This window comes from Ornithodoros turicata, chromosome 2, assembly GCF_037126465.1.
Source record: "Ornithodoros turicata isolate Travis chromosome 2, ASM3712646v1, whole genome shotgun sequence".
NCBI lineage: Eukaryota > Metazoa > Arthropoda > Arachnida > Ixodida > Argasidae > Ornithodoros > Ornithodoros turicata.
The window spans coordinates 72,477,921-72,495,936 of NC_088202.1; the positions used below are offsets into that span (position 1 = coordinate 72,477,921).

Genomic DNA, 18,016 nt, shown 5'->3' on the forward strand with positions numbered 1-18,016 from the left:
ATCAAAGGCGAAATAGCTCAGACTTAACGCTGAAGAACAGAGGAACACGCGGCGATACGTAAACAACAAGAGAGGAAAATAATCTATCATTGAACCATCATAAAATCGACCAATATACAATTTTCATTCTAACAAACACTACGAACCTTGATGAAGGTATCCAAGACGTAGAAAATATGCACTGTTTTCACGCTTTTCCTCAAAGCCAGGAGACTTTATGTCTCTATCTATGTGACCATAGCACAGCGCATGCGTTATCACTCAAAGGGTTGGGGGCTATATTCCTTCGTCCAGCAAACAGAACGCTCTAGAGGTCAGATAAGAGAGTTCAAAGGCGATATATTTTATTGTGCAGCGCAAATAGACGTCGATATGACTCGCGGGGGTCACTATCTTTTCGCATCCTTTCCCTGAAACGGAAATCTTTCGTCAAAGTGGTTGACAAGTCGGCTAAGTTCGTAGAGATGCGATATTGAACATGTAGAAAAAGTCCAAATTATTAAATGGTAGCAATGATACTCAATCAAAAAGAGAAACAAATTTAATTACATCAATTTTTTGTAATATCTTGCAACAGAAATTTCTAATGAACAACACAGAAATATCAAATGTGAAATGCAACTCAGAGTTATGAGGCATTCCCATCTTAGTGATACTTACTTATGTCAATCGAGTGAACAATTGAAACAAATGCAAGACAATAATTATTTCAGGCAGTAAGTTCACAACTCATAGAATATCAGACGAGTGAATACTTGAATCAAAATCAAAACAATAATTCTCACGACAGGTGGAAATTGGGACATTCTAAACCAGATAATAAAATTTTAATAAATAAAATAAACATAGATATGCTTTTAATTAAGTGTAGATGTGCACTTGAAAACAGAACAGACAATTGTTCTACATTGAAAGGATGGACAGATTTTGTACTCGATACCATAAGTCATGGGAAGATGTGATAAAAAACTGCTTCGAAAAGGAGGGGCCGCGAAACGATTTCATTATCGCTGCATTTCAATACGTCCTAGACATGGTCGTATTCGGAGATATGGTACAAACTATAGAACTGAAGGTGCAAGAATTTATATGTAGAATCTACAATACTTATAAAAATATCTCCACATCAACGTCGGAAGGGCCATTAGGATTGATGGCGGAGTTTTTTAGATTTGCTAACGAAGAATTGAAATACACTAGACCAGATGTAATTGTAATCACTGCAATGGGCATTGCGTACATCAAGAACGCAGTCAGATCAAATTATCATATACAAGCGGACTATATCGCACGGTTCATTATGGATTTGTTGAAATTACACATATCTGAGATGGAAAGTACATAAAATCTTATCACATGATATGTTCCACTACCATGGCAATGCAATTATTTTATTCTACCAGTCTCTGCAAAGATGTCGAATGAACAGAAGTTCAATATTGTCGTGCAAGGTCTGATGTATCATCATTTATTGAAACTCAACAAACATATCAATTGTGGTGGACCACCGGACGATTTTCATCTAATACTCTCTTGTACGCCACTCAAGAATCTTCATACAAAGAAAGGAAACATCAATAAGAAACTGTGCAAGTTCATCGCGACAAAGTGCAAGTTGCTGAAGCAATACAAACACGGCGACAACATATCGCCTGCATTGATCAACGCTGGATTCAAGCGCCCACTAATCAGAATAAACTATTTAATGTCTTCGGAATTCATCAATGAAGACAACAAACGAAACCTTCAGAGTTTGAAAGAGAACTGTAATTTATCGAAATAAACAAGTGTATAACTGAAACAATAAATGTAATCTTTGTAATCATTATAAGGAATTGTACGCATCACAATGAAAAACACCTTGCATTTAGCACGGCTAGACTGAGAACAGTGATCGCTAAGGGAACGAATATTCCACAATTTGTGTAAGAATTCTCATATGGAACGAGTCCTGACCACCAAATAGGTTTTACTCGACTACACTCTGTACCAGTTCAACACCCGAGAAACGGGAAATAAGGCAAGATAACTGATCGCGGCGGGATAACTCAAAGCATTCGCGACACAGTGTCATCGACTTTTACAATCGCATTCGGGTTCGGTGCCTGGGAGATAACACGAAGCCTTCGCGAAAAGCGAATCTAATAATCAGATGCCACAATGCAAACGAAAGATTTTACGAGCATGAAGTGCAGGCCAAGTCTACATTTCTAATCACATAGTCTTTGTAACACACGGCACACAAACATATATGAAATAATTTCCAAGTGGCAATCAGATTTTGGGAGAGGTGGTTCACACAACCGCCATCAGAAGTGATTAGCCAATATACACATACAATGAAGATGGGCGTTATGCATAAACACAACGGAAGATATGTTATATTATAATAACCAGATCAGCGCAGGTCACACATAAACATAGATCCAATTCAAAAATATACTCGAGATTTTCCGTAGCCATACAGAAAAACTATCACATTATTTTAGTGTCATAGCATCCGGGCACTACAAATGGAAAGACCATACTTTAATTTTATAAGTCTTTAGCTCATAACGTTATAAAACGCAAATTCCACACTAAGGATCATTTTCTTCTTTAAATTTTCAAAGCCAAAACTGTACGCTATTTCTTGCATTTCTCTAAAGATATAGATTAAAAAGTTGTGCATATACTCACACATACTATACAAGATATTCGATTGCGGCTTAAATGCTAAAATTTATCGATTCACATTCAGGAGAAGTGGTGACTACACACATCAGTAAGAGTTCAATTAAAATTTGAACAGGTGTTGCGATTTATGATCAGTGTTGTAGAATGTGTAATTTCACAATACGCAAGCTTGAGCTCGTTCACTTTGACGAGCACTCTTTCATGATGACAGGGAATTTAATCGAATGTATTGATATTTTCTGTATACACTATATAAGGTGAATTCTCTATGTCGTGGATATTAAAAGTTACGAATATTTTCCGAGCGAAATTTACTTAAAACTCGAAGAAAGGGTCACCCGCGTCGACGAACCCGTTTCCGGAAAAAGCAACACGCTCGCGTACGGTACCATGTTAACGCGTCGGGCGCAGAATCGCGTTCGGTTTCGGGTAAGACATTGGGGAAACGCGGCCCTGAGTGCTGCCGAAACGTCTTCGTCGACGGGGGGGGGGGGTCCCTTTTTTTTAAGTAAATTTCGTTTGGAAAATATTCGTAACTTTTAATATCCACGACATAGAGAATTCACATTATGATATAGTGTATATAGAAAATATCAATCCATTCGATTCAATTCCCTGTCATCATGAAAGAGTGCTCGTCAAAGTGAGCGACCTCAAGCTTGCGTATTGTGAAATTACACATTCTACAACACTGATCGTAACTCGCAACATCTGTTCAAATTTTAATTAAACTCTTGATGTGTGGTAGTCACCACTTCTCCTGAATGTGAATCGATAAATTTTAGCATTTAAGCCACAATCAAATATATTGCATAGTATGTGTGACTATATGCAGAACTTTTTAATCTATATCTTTTAAAAAATGCAAGAAATACCGTGCAGTCTTGGCTTTGAAAATTTAAAGAAGAAAATGATCTTTAATGTTGAGTTTGCGTTTTACAACGTTATGAGCTAAAAACTTTTTCCATTTGTAGTGCCTGGATGCTATGACACTAAAATAATGTGATAGTTTTTCTGTATGGCTACGGAAACTCTCGAGTATATTTTGTGAATTGGATCTACGTTTATGTGTGACCTGGGCTGATCTGGTTATTATAATTAATATAACACATCTTCCATTGTGTTTATGTATAACGCTCACCTTCATTGTATATTGGTTAGCATTTCTGATGGCGGTTGTGTGATCCGCTTCTCCCAAAATCTGACTGTCACTTGGAAATTATTTCATATACGTTTGTGTGCCGTGTGCTACGAAGATTACGTGATTAGAAATGTGGACTTGGCCTGCACGTCATGCTCGTAAAATCCTTCGTTTGCATTGTGGCATCTGATAATAGATTCGCTTTTCGCGAAGACTTCGTATTATCTCGCAGGCACTGAACCCGAATGCAGTTGTAAAAGTTGATGACACTGTGTCGCGAACGCTTTGACTTATCCCGCTGCGATCAGTTATCTTGCCTTATTTCCCGTTTTGCCCTATCTTGGACAGCTCCTTTATGCTATCCAGACACACAAATGGATAACTGTGTTGACGAAAATATTTATTCCGCACTCCAATTGGGTTGCTTGTCAAAGACGTCTTTTCTTCTTCTTTTCCTACGTCTGGCCTAGTCCAACTGTTTGAGAAATATACATGCACTGTGGAATTTAATTCGTGAAATCTCATACGTTTTCACAAAAGATTAATGACCCTTTTTTTTGTAATCAAAGATTGATGTGTCATGCCTCAAATTTCAATGACCGATCCTTCTCCGACAATTCTATCCATGGGGTGATGAAGTTGTACAGAGTGTAGTCGGGAAAAAGCCTATTTGATGGCTAGCTCTGATTCCATATTAGAATTTTTTCACATAGTGTGGAATATTCGTTCCCTCAGCAATCATTGTGTTCAATCTAGCCATACCAAATGCAAAGTGTTTTTCATTCTGATGCGTAGAATTCATTATAATGATGACAAAGATTACATTTCAGTTATATGCTTGTTTATTCCGATAAATTACAATTGTCCTACTCCAATCTTTGAAGTTTTCGTTTGTTGTCTTGATTGATGAATTCTGAATGTATTACATAATGATGTCTTATTATCGGTCCCTTGAATCCAGCGTTGATTAATGCAATCGATACGTTGTCACCGCATTTGTATCGCTTCAGTAACTTGCACTTCGTTGCGACGAACTTGCACAATCTCTTATCGATGTTTCCTTTCTTTGTATCAATGTTCTTGAATGGCGTACAAGACAGTATTAGATGAAAATCGTCCGGTGGTCCACCGCAGTTGATCTGTTCGTTGAGTTTCAATAAGTGATGATACATCAGACCTTGCACGATAATACTGAACTTCTGCTCATTCGACATCGTTGCAGAGATTGGTAGAAGAAAATAATTGCGATGCCATGGTAGTGGAACATATCATGTGATGTGATTTTATGTACTTTCCATCTCAGATATGTGTAATTTCAACAAATCCGTAATGAATCGAGCGATATAGACCGCTTGCATATGATAATTTGATCCGACTGCTTTCTTGATGAATGCAATGCCCATTGCAATGATTACAATTACATCTGGTCTAGTGTATTTCAATTCTTCGTTAGCAAACCTCAAAAACTCCTCCATCAATCCCAGTGGCCCTTCCGACGTTGATGTGCAGATATTTTTATAAGTATTGTAGATTCGGCATATAAATTCTTGCACCTTCAGTTCTGTAGTTTGTACCATTTCTCCGAATACGACCACGTCCAGGACGTATTCAAATGCAGCGATAATGGAATCGTTTCGCGGCTCTTCCTTTTCGAAGCAGTTTTTTATCACATCTTCGCATGACTTATCGTAGCGAGTACAAAATCTGTCCATCTTTTCAATGTAGAGCAAGTGTCTCTTCTGTTTTCAAGTGCTCGTCTACACTTAATTAAAAGCATATCTATGCTCATTTTATTGATTAAACTTTTATTATCTGGTTTAGAATGCTATAATATCCACCTGTCGTGAGAATTATTGTTTTGACTCTGTTTCAAGTATTCGCTCGACTGATATTCTATGAATTGTGAAGTTACTACCTGAAATAATTATTGTCTTGCATTTGTTTCAATTGTTCATTCGATTGATATAAGTAAAAATAATCTCTAAGATGGGAATGCCTCCTACCTCTGAGTTGCATTTCACATTTCATATTTCTGTGTCGTTCATTAGAACTTTCTGTTGCAAGATACAGGGTGTTACCCTATAAAAGTCTACCCGTGCCGCCATGCCGTACTCGCCAATTACTCAACTCGCATGCCGTACTCGCCAATTGCTGGACGAAGGAATATAGCCCCAAACCCTTTGAGTGATAAAGCATGGGATAAAGCATACAGTCTCCCGGCTGTGAGGAAAAGAGTGAAAACCGAGATGAAAACAGTGCATATCTTCTATGTCTTGGATACCTCCATCAAGGTTCGTAGTGTTTGTTAGAATGAAAATTGTATATTGTTCGATTTTATGATGGTTCAATTATAGATGATTTTCCTCTGTTGTTGTTTATGTGTCGCTGCTTAGAGTGTCCCTCTGTTCTTCAGCGTTAAATCTGTGCTATAGTGTTAAATTTGTAATATTTCGCTTTTTGATAGATTGATTGGCTATTATTTCTCTATGTGTTGGATGGTGCGCAGGTTTGGCTCTCTATTAATTGTAGCTGTTGATTGTGTTGTTTCTCGTTATTTCTTTACGTCTATGCTGTTCACTTAATAAGAAATTGGTTAATTAAAAGTTGTGTAATGTTGGAATATGAAACTTAGATTTCCTATTGCGCACGAAATGTCATGACAGATATTCACACTATTGCAATGATGGTTCGCACGTATAGGAATATTATACTTTTTATAATACAACTTGTAATTTGATTGTAATCAGATCGATTAAGAATATCTTCGTTGTAGTGGTATAGATTTTATTTCTCTAATCATAGCAGATATCATCAGAGCTGGTTGTTGGCTAGGAGCGTGCTATGTGGTGAAGTTCATTTTTAACATATCTATTTTCTGTGTTGGATTCATAAAACAAAGTAATGTTTGTAGTGTCTCTTAGAATGAAAATTGTATAGTGTTCGATTAGATTATGTCACGATGATGATTTTATGATAGTTAAAGTGATAGATTTTTCTCCTGTGTTGTTTTGATTAAGAATAACTTCTTTGTAGTGGAATATATTTTATTTCCTCTTGTGTTCGTGTCGTTCGTGTCCCATGGTCTTCCAGGGTCTCTGCTGTTCACAGTTAATTACATACAACTATCGGAACTTCCCTCTATTGAACTGATGGTTCTCACGTATAGGAATATTAGACTTTTTATAATAGAACTTGTAATTTTGTTTGTATTCATATTGATTAAGAATATCTTCTTTGATTAAATGTGGTGACCGTTTCTCGTTTTGATATGGCATTGTGTAGCTCTGCACTTCCTTATGTCTGCACTATTCACTTCATAAGAAACTGATTATTTGTGTCATGTTGGAATATTAAACTAGTAAGCAATGTGATGAATGTTGATTTTATGTTTTCTTTCAGAATCAGATGGCTAGGTATAGTGAATAAAATATGTATATTATTCACATGTACTGTCTTGTGTTTTTATTTCTTTTGTTACAGGTCGTGAAGGTTTTTCGGCTGGGTTTTTCTCCTTCACCCGGTTGGCATCACAATTGGCATTACAATTTCCAGCACTATTGGCTTTAATAAATATATTTTCACTTGTACTTTTTGTGTATGACTCCTCTTTGCATGTCTATACTTGCATGTAAACCGCCTACTGCGCACCTGTTGTATCGGGTAAAAAACCGAATGAAGTCGCCCCAGGCGGAAAAACGACGAAACAAGTCTGCCCAGGCTGAAAAATGTGATGCTTTTTATAATAAAACTTGTAATTTTGATTGTAATCATATTGATTAAAAATATATTCTTTGATTAAATGTGTTACTCCTTCTGCTTAATTGAAAACGCGTGATTACCGCTAATAAAAAGTTGTGATATCCCTTCAATGCTTTTGCATCATACCTGTAATATAAGTATAATCTTTGTTACATGTATTGTATTGTGTTTCTTCTGCTTCAGGTTTTTGGCTGGGTTTTTGTCCTTCACATAGAGTCATAACATAATTCCTGACACTAATGACTTTAATAAATATATTTTTCACTTGTACTTTTGTGTATGGCTATCCTTTGCCTGTAAAAGCCTACTGCACACCTGTTGTAGCTGGAAAAAATTGCGATTGAATTCGGCACAGATTGAAAAATGATGAAAGAAGTCGGCCCAGGATGAAGGGCAAGCGCGCGAGCAGCCCTACGGCCACGCTCCGCCCACCGGTAAGAGCCTCCACCCGAGCGCCGCCTGCGGCACGCAGGAAAAAATCGCGAAAAAAAGTCGGCGCGACGGTAGCGCTGCCCTGGTGGCAATGTTGTAGTTACTCATCACCGCTCACGCCCAACATAATAGTACTACTAAAGTTGTTGGACTGTTTTACATTGGGGGGAAGAGAATTCCATATTTTCACACCTTGAAAGCCAACAGACCTTTTACCGTAGACATTGTTGACCTTCTGTAAATTCAGGTTACCCATGACCGTTGCCCTGGACGACCTTTGTTTAAGTTGCCGGGTGTTAATGGCAAATGGAAAGTGTCGTAAAACGATACCATGCATTAGCAAAGAGATTAGCAAAGAGACAATTAGGTTGAATGGAAGTATATTGAGATTTAAAAAGAAAGGATGAGAAGGAGACGTTACGGTTACTGAATGTCATAATACGGACGCACCGTTCTTGCAACACGTGGATAGGTTCCAGATAAGAGCTATAAGCGGTGCCCCACGCCTCTACACAATACACTAGATGTGAGTGAACTAATGAAAAATAAATGGGAGGAGGGGGGAACAGTCTCCAGGGAGTGGGAATAGTCTCCTAGCAACCAAAAGGGCAGAACAGGCCTGAGATAACTTTTGGCAGACGTAGTTAATTTGCGGCTTCCACTGTAAGTGCTCGTCCAAGACGACGCCAAGGTACGTTATTTTACGAACGTTTTCAATTGGACTCCCGTCAACAGAGAGGTTGAAGATGAAATTTTGGGGTTTATGCCACGTACTACGAAAGAGTACTGAGCATGTCTTGGATGTATTGAGTGTAAGTTTGTTGGCCCTAAACCATTCACTTATATGCCTTAAACTAGTATTTGCGTTAGAACAAATATCTTCCACGTTATGCCAGTAACAAAGAAGCACTTGTCATCTGCGTACATGATGCACGTAGCATCAGTAAGGACGTCGGGGAGGTCATTGACGTATAAAGAAAACAAAATAGGTCCTAAAACAGAGCCCTGGGGAACTCCTATTGTTATCTGTTGCTCCTGGGATATGACGTTGTCAACGACTACTCTCTGAGACCGTGATGACAGGTAGCTGGATCAGATTTGAAGGCTATGTCCACGGAAACCGTAAGCTTCCATCTTAGATAACAATATCCCATGATTCGTATCGAACGCTTTTTTCAAGTCAATAAATATCCCAGCAACAAAGAGATTATCATTTAACGCATTGTTAATCAGTTCCGCGGCAGTAACCACAGCAGAGGCGGTCGATTTGCCTGACCGAAATCCATGTTGTTGATTGGAGAGCACGCCATATTTATCAACAAAACATTTAATTCTTGAGCAGATTAATTTCTCAAAAATAGTGTTTATAACTGATAGTACCGATATAGGCCTATAGTTTTGGATAGTTTTGGACGTTCCTGTCTCCCTTTTTGTATATAGGAACAACTTTGGCAGCTTTTAACACTTCTGGGTAAGTTGCATTCTCAATAGAGTGGTTATATAATCGTGTTAACGTGTCGCCTAAAATATCAAAATTATTTTTTATAACCTGCACGCCAATGCCATCTAATCCAGGAGAAATAGGTGAACGTAAGGATTTGACCACGGAATAGACTTCGTCGCATGACACTGGATAGAGCATAAAGGTATGATTCTGCCCCCGAATCACATCCCCAGGCGATAAGCTTTCTTTAAAGGGACTATGAAACGTTTTTTCTTCGTTTCATTCGAAAGAAGACATTTTTCTGAGTCTAGAGCCGAAATTTTACTTTCGTCGCGCGAGCGGATTTCTCGGGAGCGAATTTAAACGGAGCGGCGAAGGGAGGACAGCTGGCGCCGCGCCGTGACGAGCTGCCGAGCGGAGACACAACGGGTAACTTGACGCGACCACGGCCGGCTCAGCAACACGTCATCGTGACGTGTTGCCGAGCCGAGGAATCCCGCCAGGAGCATGCGCCGTAGGATCCCGCGTATGCGTTCATCGGGAGTGGAAATCTCCATGACAGCAGCTTTCGCGCGATCGCCAGATTTCGGCAGTGGCGGCAGCCACAGCGCGAGCTCGCGGCATTACTTGCCATTGTGCAACACCGGTGACGTAACGGGGAACCGAAGAGCGGTCCGTACAGTTACACCATCGGCAGGGAAATATGCGCGGGAGAGGAGGAACGCGGAAGAGACATTTCCAGCGCGCGCTCCTCGCAGAGTGGAGCGATTTCGTCCGGAAAAATTTGTGGCATATTAGTTTCTCTGCGGGAAGAACAGTTTCCATCGAAAAAAAGTATGGGGGTTCGGGAAATTTCATAGTCCCTTTAAGCGCCAACATTCGTGATAAATCATGAGCAACTTCTGTAAGATACTCATTGAACCTGTTCGCTGTAATTGCCGTGTCATCAGGAATCACCCGTTGTTCCTTACGTTTTATGACAGAGTTTATAATACGCCAAGTCTGCTTTACGTCACCACTGTTCCTCACAATTAGCTCGCAATAGTAAGACTTTTTCTGGTCTCTAATTTCTTTAGTCGACATGCTGCGATATTTTTTGTATAATGATAAGTAGTACGCATTACTCCTATGTTTTTTTTTTTTTATATTAGAGTACCAGTATGCTTTTTGCTTAAGCAATCTTAAGATACGTGGCGTCATCCAACGACATATGGCTTGCTCGAAACGGCGATATTGAGGCGTGGAACTTGATTTTTTGACTACAAATCGTAATTTATCCACGAACATTTGGAACTCTATATTGACGTCTGTAGAACTAATATCTGCCCAAGTAACCCCCAAAAGATTTGCACGAAGAGTGTGAGGGATTATTCGAGGGCCACTTAAGTATGTTGCCGTAACTTCTGGTACGCTTGTGAGTTTCGCGTATACGGCACAGTGGTCGGTTATTCCCATATCTATTACACCGCTTTTAGCACAACTACAATGGTTTATGAGGACATGGTCAAGTAGGGTAGCACTTGTATCAGATATTCTAGTTGGGTCTTCCATCAAATTGCGAAAACCATAGGACTCAATCAGCTGAGCATAATTGGGGCATGGTCTCAGAAGATCGACATTAAAGGAACTGTAAAGTGAAATTTGACCCCCCTGTTTCTGTGTGCGACCTGGTAGTGTTTGCCCGTGTGATGCTCCACACAGAGCCTAAGCGTTGAAAGCGCGTTAATTATTACACAAAATAAGTTAGAAAAGTTAAATCGGACGGTAGGTCGCGCACCACAACAGCTAAAAAAGTCATGATGGGAGTACTCCAGTCACGTGGTACTTAATTATTATACGATGAACTTATGACCGGTTACTAATTACTAGTAAGCGCTATTTTGAGAATCACAAGAATTACCGGGACAATTCTTAAAATATCGAAGAAGCAGTATCCAAAAATACTGTCGGCGCCCCCTATTTGCTCCTCCCAACCATATCGCGCAGCGTAAATTGCGTCTGGCGAGGTTTGTGCGTGAAAAAAGTTTTTTTCCAGCCGAAATTGAGCAGAACTTCACCTGACAGCAATGCCAGGTATCTACTGTAATGTTCGGGGATGCACCAACCGTGCTCTTTCGACAAGGGATGTTGTGTACCACAAGATTCCAAGGGATAATGTGAGAAAACGAAAGTGGTTCGAAGCGCTTGGCCAGGACATTCGTGATTCGGGCCGTATCTGTTCAACGCATTTCTCTGACGAGTCGTACGAAGTGGTAACAGCGGACGGTCGAAGACGTCTCAAACCGACCGCAGTCCCAACACCAGTGTTTCTCCTTGCGCGGACGTGTGACGACGCGAACATCAGTGCACACGAGGTATGTATTTACTGATACATATAGGAATAATTGGTTGACTAAATTGAAACTGACTTGTGATGCGTACGCTGCGTTATGTACCAAACGGAATCATTGACTACAGTTGTATTCAAAACATTCCTCTTTGAACAGACGAGCAGTGGCCCTGACCCGTCGCAGGAGTGGTTTCTGGTAGGTTTTGCTGTAGAGCTGGAGCTTTGACTCGTGACTGACCAGTGAAAATTTGACGTTGCTCTGTTCCTATGATTGCAGGCTGATAACAGTGATTTTAGCAATCTGTGCATGATTGTAGCAGTACCCACGGCAGATGACTGCACATTGGCCACTACATCGGCTGGTAGCAATTCTAACGTAGGTGTCTATGAGTAGAGAACAGTGGTTGGTGAAGAACAAAGGGAAATATAGTTATCTCAATTTCACAGCGTGTTACTGCAAATGAAGCTAGTCTCCCAGAGTGCGATCACACATACTGTAGACCTACAGTGTTTTCAGAATGTAAGTATGAAATAAATTGTGTGGTAAACACTGACTGTATACTTCATTTATATCAGCGACACAGGTTTCCATCATAGCGGACGAGAAAGTGGAAGTCAGAAGTGAAAGCACGCAAACGGATCATTCACCGTCAACACCTGTCAACATGTCTCCAGTGATGGTTTCAACACCTATTGTCCGTACACCATCATGCCCAGAGGTAGGGCATGCATTTGTTTCATTTAAAATTTATTTATTTATTTATGACGAAAACCCGAGACTGGGAAAAAGACGAAAAACAGACGACACAACACAAAGTCTCAAACACAGCTAAAGTTTAATCGACAACCGCACACTTTTAACACATCAGGTGGGGGAGGAGGGACAGTGCAAAAGGCTCGCCAAAGCAGGGCCGAAGGTCACAGACGCTTTGCTGACACAGTTCCCAGCCCCCAAAATTGACAACGTTTCACTCAAAAGCCTCCGACTGAGGTCGGTCTCCCTGGCCTTGACAAAGGTCTCTTCCCATATGGGAGAACAATTAAAGCAAACTTCGAGATGCTTTGCCAATTCCGACGACTGGTCCTCATTTTTCACCTTCGAAGCATGCTCCCGGAGCCTGTCATTCAAGCAACGTTTCGTTTGGCTGATATAGAAAAAACGCAAGCAAGAGGTATCTGATACACCACATTTGACTGGCATTGTACATAGCTATTTTTATGCGATTTACAAACTTTGTCACGCTTCTGGAAAGGACAGAGAGCATCAAGTCTAAAGAGTTTTTAAAAACAACCCGGACACCAAACTTTTTTGCTGCAGCAAGGATGTTATGTGAGACATTGTGAAAATAAGGGATCGCAACACGAATCTCATTATGAGTGACAAGTGGGACACAAGGGGAAATTGATCTGCTAAAAACAGACTCAAGAGCGCTAAACAGCATTGCATTAGAATAGCCTGCGAGCCGCAGACGATCACACTAAAAGTCTAAAGAAATACACAACTGATGCACACATGACTTCCTCAAAGTGCTAGACAGTTGGTCCGTTTCCAATCAAAAGCAGGTATTGCTGTGTCAGATTTCTTACGTGTTTTAGAGCTTTATCTGAGATCGTCTGCTGTTCGCATTGATAAGGGTCTGTTCATTCAAAAAACGGGGGTTTGCATTGGTTCGGCCATCGCACCTGTGTTGTCAGAGATTTACTTGTCTACTGTTGATAATGCTGTTACATCATATCTGTCGACAGTTCCCCGTGCTCAACTGCTTGTTAGGCGCTTTGTAGACGATTTGCTGCTGCTCTCTACTTTTGAAGATGATATTTCCGCCTGTGAGCGTTTGATAAGAGCGACATCCCCTGAATTGTCCTTCACTGTTGAACACCCGACCAATGCTGTACTACAGTTCCTTGATGTCAGGCTCTTGCTAACACCTTCTTTGTGTTGGTCGTATGAAAAATTGGCTCCTAAGCCACTTTTACCCGCTAGCAGTTGTCATTCAAAGAATGTAAAACGTGGTGTTGTCACGGGCCTCCTGTCTAGCACTTTGAGGAAGTCATGTGTACATCAGTTGTGTATTTCTTTAGACTTTCAGTGTGATCGTCTGCGGCTCGCAGGCTATTCTAATGCAATGCTGTTTAGCGCTCTTGAGTCTGTTTTTAGCAGATCAATTTCCCCTTGTGTCCCACTTGTCACTCATAATGAGATTCGTGTTGCGATCCCTTATTTTCACAATGTCTCACATAACATCCTTGCTGCAGCAAAAAAGTTTGGTGTCCGGGTTGTTTTTAAAAACTGCTTTAGACTTGATGCTCTCTGTCCTTTCCAGAAGCGTGACAAAGTTTGTAAATCGCATAAAAATAGCTATGTACAATGCCAGTCAAATGTGGTGTATCAGATACCTCTTGCTTGCGGTTTTTTCTATATCAGCCAAACGAAACGTTGCTTGAATGACAGGCTCCGGGAGCACGCTTCGAAGGTGAAAAATGAGGACCAGTCGTCGGAATTGGCAAAGCATCTCAAAGTTTGCTTTAATTGTTCTCCCATATGGGAAGAGACCTTTGTCAAGGCCAGGGAGACCGACCTCAGTCGGAGGCTTTTGAGTGAAACGTTGTCAATTTTGGGGGCTGGGAACTGTGTCAGCAAAGCGTCTGTGACCTTCGGCCCTGCTTTGGCGAGCCTTTTGCACTGTCCCTCCTCCCCCACCTGATGTGTTAAAAGTGTGCGGTTGTCGATTAAACTTTAGCTGTGTTTGAGACTTTGTGTTGTGTCGTCTGTTTTTCGTCTTTTTCCCAGTCTCGGGTTTTCGTCATGGATCTTAGCCACCAGCTCGCTTGCTTTTTAACCGTTTTATCTGTGTTATTTATTTATTTTACTTTATTTATGAAATACTGCAGACTCCGTTGGAGTCCGAGCAGGAGTGCTCTCTGACACTACACAGACGTGACTACACAGAAAATTTGAACATCCGCATTCCTTACAGGTGCATGATACGACTATGTCTTCACCAGTGATGGAGCCAGCCGATGAGTCATTCCGCATATCTGAAGACGACAGTTTTGAATGGTACATAGCCTGCTCATACAAGTTTGCAGATACATACTAAAAGCTCTTCCACTTTGCAGTGGTGTGCCCCTGCTTCACCAATTGATCAGAAGAAGTACATCGTATTTGAAGCTCCATTGTTAGAACTGTTCGAGAAATGCAGGACTTGCGGTGCGGCGTGCAAAGTGGGCACAGAGGTTCGAGGGACACTTCTCACCGTAAAAGCTGAGTGCCCAAGTGAGCACACTTTATCTTGGAAAAGCCAGCCAGAGGTGAACAGGATGGCTGCAGGAAACATCTTGCTGTCTGGCGCAATACTTTTCAGTGGGGCTAGTGCAACCAAGGCAAGTACTCATAGGCTGTTATGTTGACACAGATTCAAATGACACCATGTATTTGCTTTCGAGCAGGTTCTCCGGTTACTCGAGTCAATTAATGTTCAGGTGATCTCGAAGGTAGCATACAACACCTACCAGAGAGGGTGCCTACTCCCTGCCGTGACACAGGTAGGACTATCAGAATTCACGGCCATATTGCGGAGCATAGACTGGTATTAGAAATCATACATACTTGGTGCGCTTGAATTTCCTGTTACAATAATCTTCCAGCCACAATGTCAACAGAATAACGAATGCAGTGATTTCATTCTTATTCACGTCATCGCTTCCTTTGATCCACTATGGTAGGTCTCGACTACAGAAAGAGAATGCCTGCTCTCGTCACTTCAAGACAGGAACGTGGACCTTTTGGGTGATGGCAGGTGTGACTCCCTTGGGCACTCTGCTAAGTACCTCACATACAGCTTTATGGATGCAGCATCACAGAAGATCATCAAACTCTGTGCAAATTCAGGTCGGGGCGATGGAGGCGTTGTGTGGGAGGTGAGTTCTGTCAGCTCGCTAAATGTTTCTTTTATGCAATATTCCTGAACATATCTCATCTGCACCAGTCAGAAGATATAGATCCAGCAGCTCACATGGAAAAGGCCCGGGTTCATCATAGGTGCCTGGACGAAGTGAAGTGCAAGGGCATTACAGTTGCATCTATCACTACTGATCGCCATACCTTCTGTCCGAAAGCACATGCGTGAGATGAGCCACCCATTGTCATGGATTTGACAATCAAGGCATGTGTAAAGGTAACAAGAACTAGATTATAATTGCTTATGATACCAGTTTGCGTCATACATTGCCAAGCTCAAAATGCATATGGGCGATGTAGCTCACAAGAAGATCTTGTAATGCAGGGATGAAGAAAAGCTTGAAGCTGCAGCCAATTCCCGTGCATGTGCTGCCCTAAAACCATGGGTGCAGCATATTTGTAACCACCTTTACTGGTGTAGTGGCAACTTGAGGGGAATACAAGAGTTTCTGCTTAGCATGTGGAGAAGTATGAGCTTACGTACTCTAATGAGCTGTATCGTCATTCAGGAGACAGTGTATATTAACTAAGAGATAATGCATCTAGGTTTGACCCGGCATGTTATCAACATCCATGACAGCCATGACGGACCATACAACCGTAGCTCCAGGGTGACCTTGGCGACCGGGAGACCCTGGCTGCAGCTGGTATTGGAGGGCGTGAGAGTACATTTGCTTTCTAGCCCATATTGACTAATGTGTGGCATGGTGTTCTCACTTTATACGTCAAACATGCAGGCACTGATGTTTACATAAAACTGTGCAAGATAGTGTTAGACAAAAGGCTACTGAAGGATATTGAACAGCTCTCTACAGTGGGGCAAACATCAGGCCTGGAAACCATTCCACTCCTTGCTTCTGAAATTTGCTCCCAAATCAACGGCATACCACTCCAAAAGTTATGCGTGCAAGGTGTGTAACACTCAGTGTACATGATTTTTGGTTTTTTTTATTTATTTTCAAGCATCACTTGAACTGTATATTATTAATGTTATTATCATGATTCAGACAGGTACCGCAAACTTGGCACATAGGACACATGTTTCACTGTTACTGTTAATGCCATTTTTTCCCGGTGTCTGTGCATGAACCTAGGAGGCAAATCGCTATCTGCATTTTAATGAAAATGCTGACGCCCACTTGCACGTCGAAAGGATGGTGGTCTGATGTACGGAGAAAGCTAGTTAAGGACGAAAAAGGGCACGGAAGTAGTTTCTACCATGAAGACAAAGCAACACATAGTGGTGTTCGTTTTAGTATACATAGTGTAGGGAAGATGATTTAGGCATGACCATATTTCCTTTTTCTTGGCAGGGTATGTAGACCATCTTTTGAGGGAAGCAATGACAACTTGCCAAGATGTGAGCTACAGTGAAATGGTAGCAGCCTGCAAAAGCCCTGAGCCTGCACCAATGACTGCACAGTACGAAACGGCAACCAAAGGAGGTCCTGATAGCTAGAAGAATGCTGCGGTTCCCAACAGAGTGAGATAATGTCCATTCATCACTTCATGGGTTCTCGTAGCAGTATAACTTTGTGATTTTCTAGCTGACCTGCTGCCATGACGTGTGCCTCTAACTGGAACTTAGCCTGATTGAGAAAAAAAGCCCCTCCATCCATGAGAATGAGGTACTGTTTTTTCATCACTTCATGGGTTCTCGTAGCAGTATAACTTTGTGATTTTCTAGCTGACTGCTGAATGACGTGCCTCTAACTGGACTTAGCCTGAATTGAGAAAAAAAGCCCCTCCATCCATGAGAATGAGGTACTGTTTTTTCATCACTTCATGGGTTCTCGTAGCAGTATAACTTTGAGATTTTCTAGCTGACTGCTGCCATGACGGTGTGCCTCTAACTGGAACTTAGCCTGATTGAGAAAAAAAGCCCCTCCATCCATGAGAATGAGGTACTGTTTTGTCATCACTTCATGGGTTCTCGTAGCAGCATAACTTTGAGGTTTCTCCTAGCTGACTGCTGCCATGACGTGTGCCTCTAACCTGGTAACATAGCCTGATTGAGAAAAATAGCCCCTCCATCCATGAGAATGAGGTACTGTTTTTTCATCACTTCATGGGTTCTCGTAGCAGTATAACTTTGTGATTTTCTAGCTGACTGCTGCCATGACATGTGCCTCTAACTGGAACTTAGCCTGATTGAGAAAAAAAGCCCCTCCATCCATGAGAATGAGGTACTGTTTTTTCATCACTTCATGGGTTCTCGTAGCAGTATAACTTTGTGATTTTCTAGCTGACTGCTGCCATGACATGTGCCTCTAA

At 41.2% G+C, this 18,016-nt stretch overlaps 1 protein-coding gene and 2 long non-coding RNA genes across 3 annotated transcripts in view; 2 read left to right on the top strand and 1 right to left on the bottom strand.

The window, feature by feature from the left end:
• The window catches only part of LOC135385561 (uncharacterized), a 390,670-nt gene that overhangs the window by 70,069 nt on the left and 302,585 nt on the right, over window positions 1-18,016 (bottom strand). The window lies entirely within an intron of this gene.
• On the top strand, window positions 11,475-14,882 carry LOC135386425 (uncharacterized). The gene is made up of 6 exons (XM_064616337.1): window positions 11,475-11,806; window positions 11,939-11,977; window positions 12,059-12,157; window positions 12,229-12,301; window positions 12,358-12,500; window positions 14,760-14,882. Exons 1-6 carry the CDS (start codon window positions 11,519-11,521, stop codon window positions 14,880-14,882), a joined length of 765 nt encoding a protein of 254 aa, XP_064472407.1. The 5' UTR covers window positions 11,475-11,518.
• On the top strand, window positions 14,930-15,592 carry LOC135385558 (uncharacterized). The gene is made up of 3 exons (XR_010420445.1): window positions 14,930-15,165; window positions 15,232-15,327; window positions 15,508-15,592. It is a non-coding gene; the product is annotated as an uncharacterized LOC135385558 (long non-coding RNA).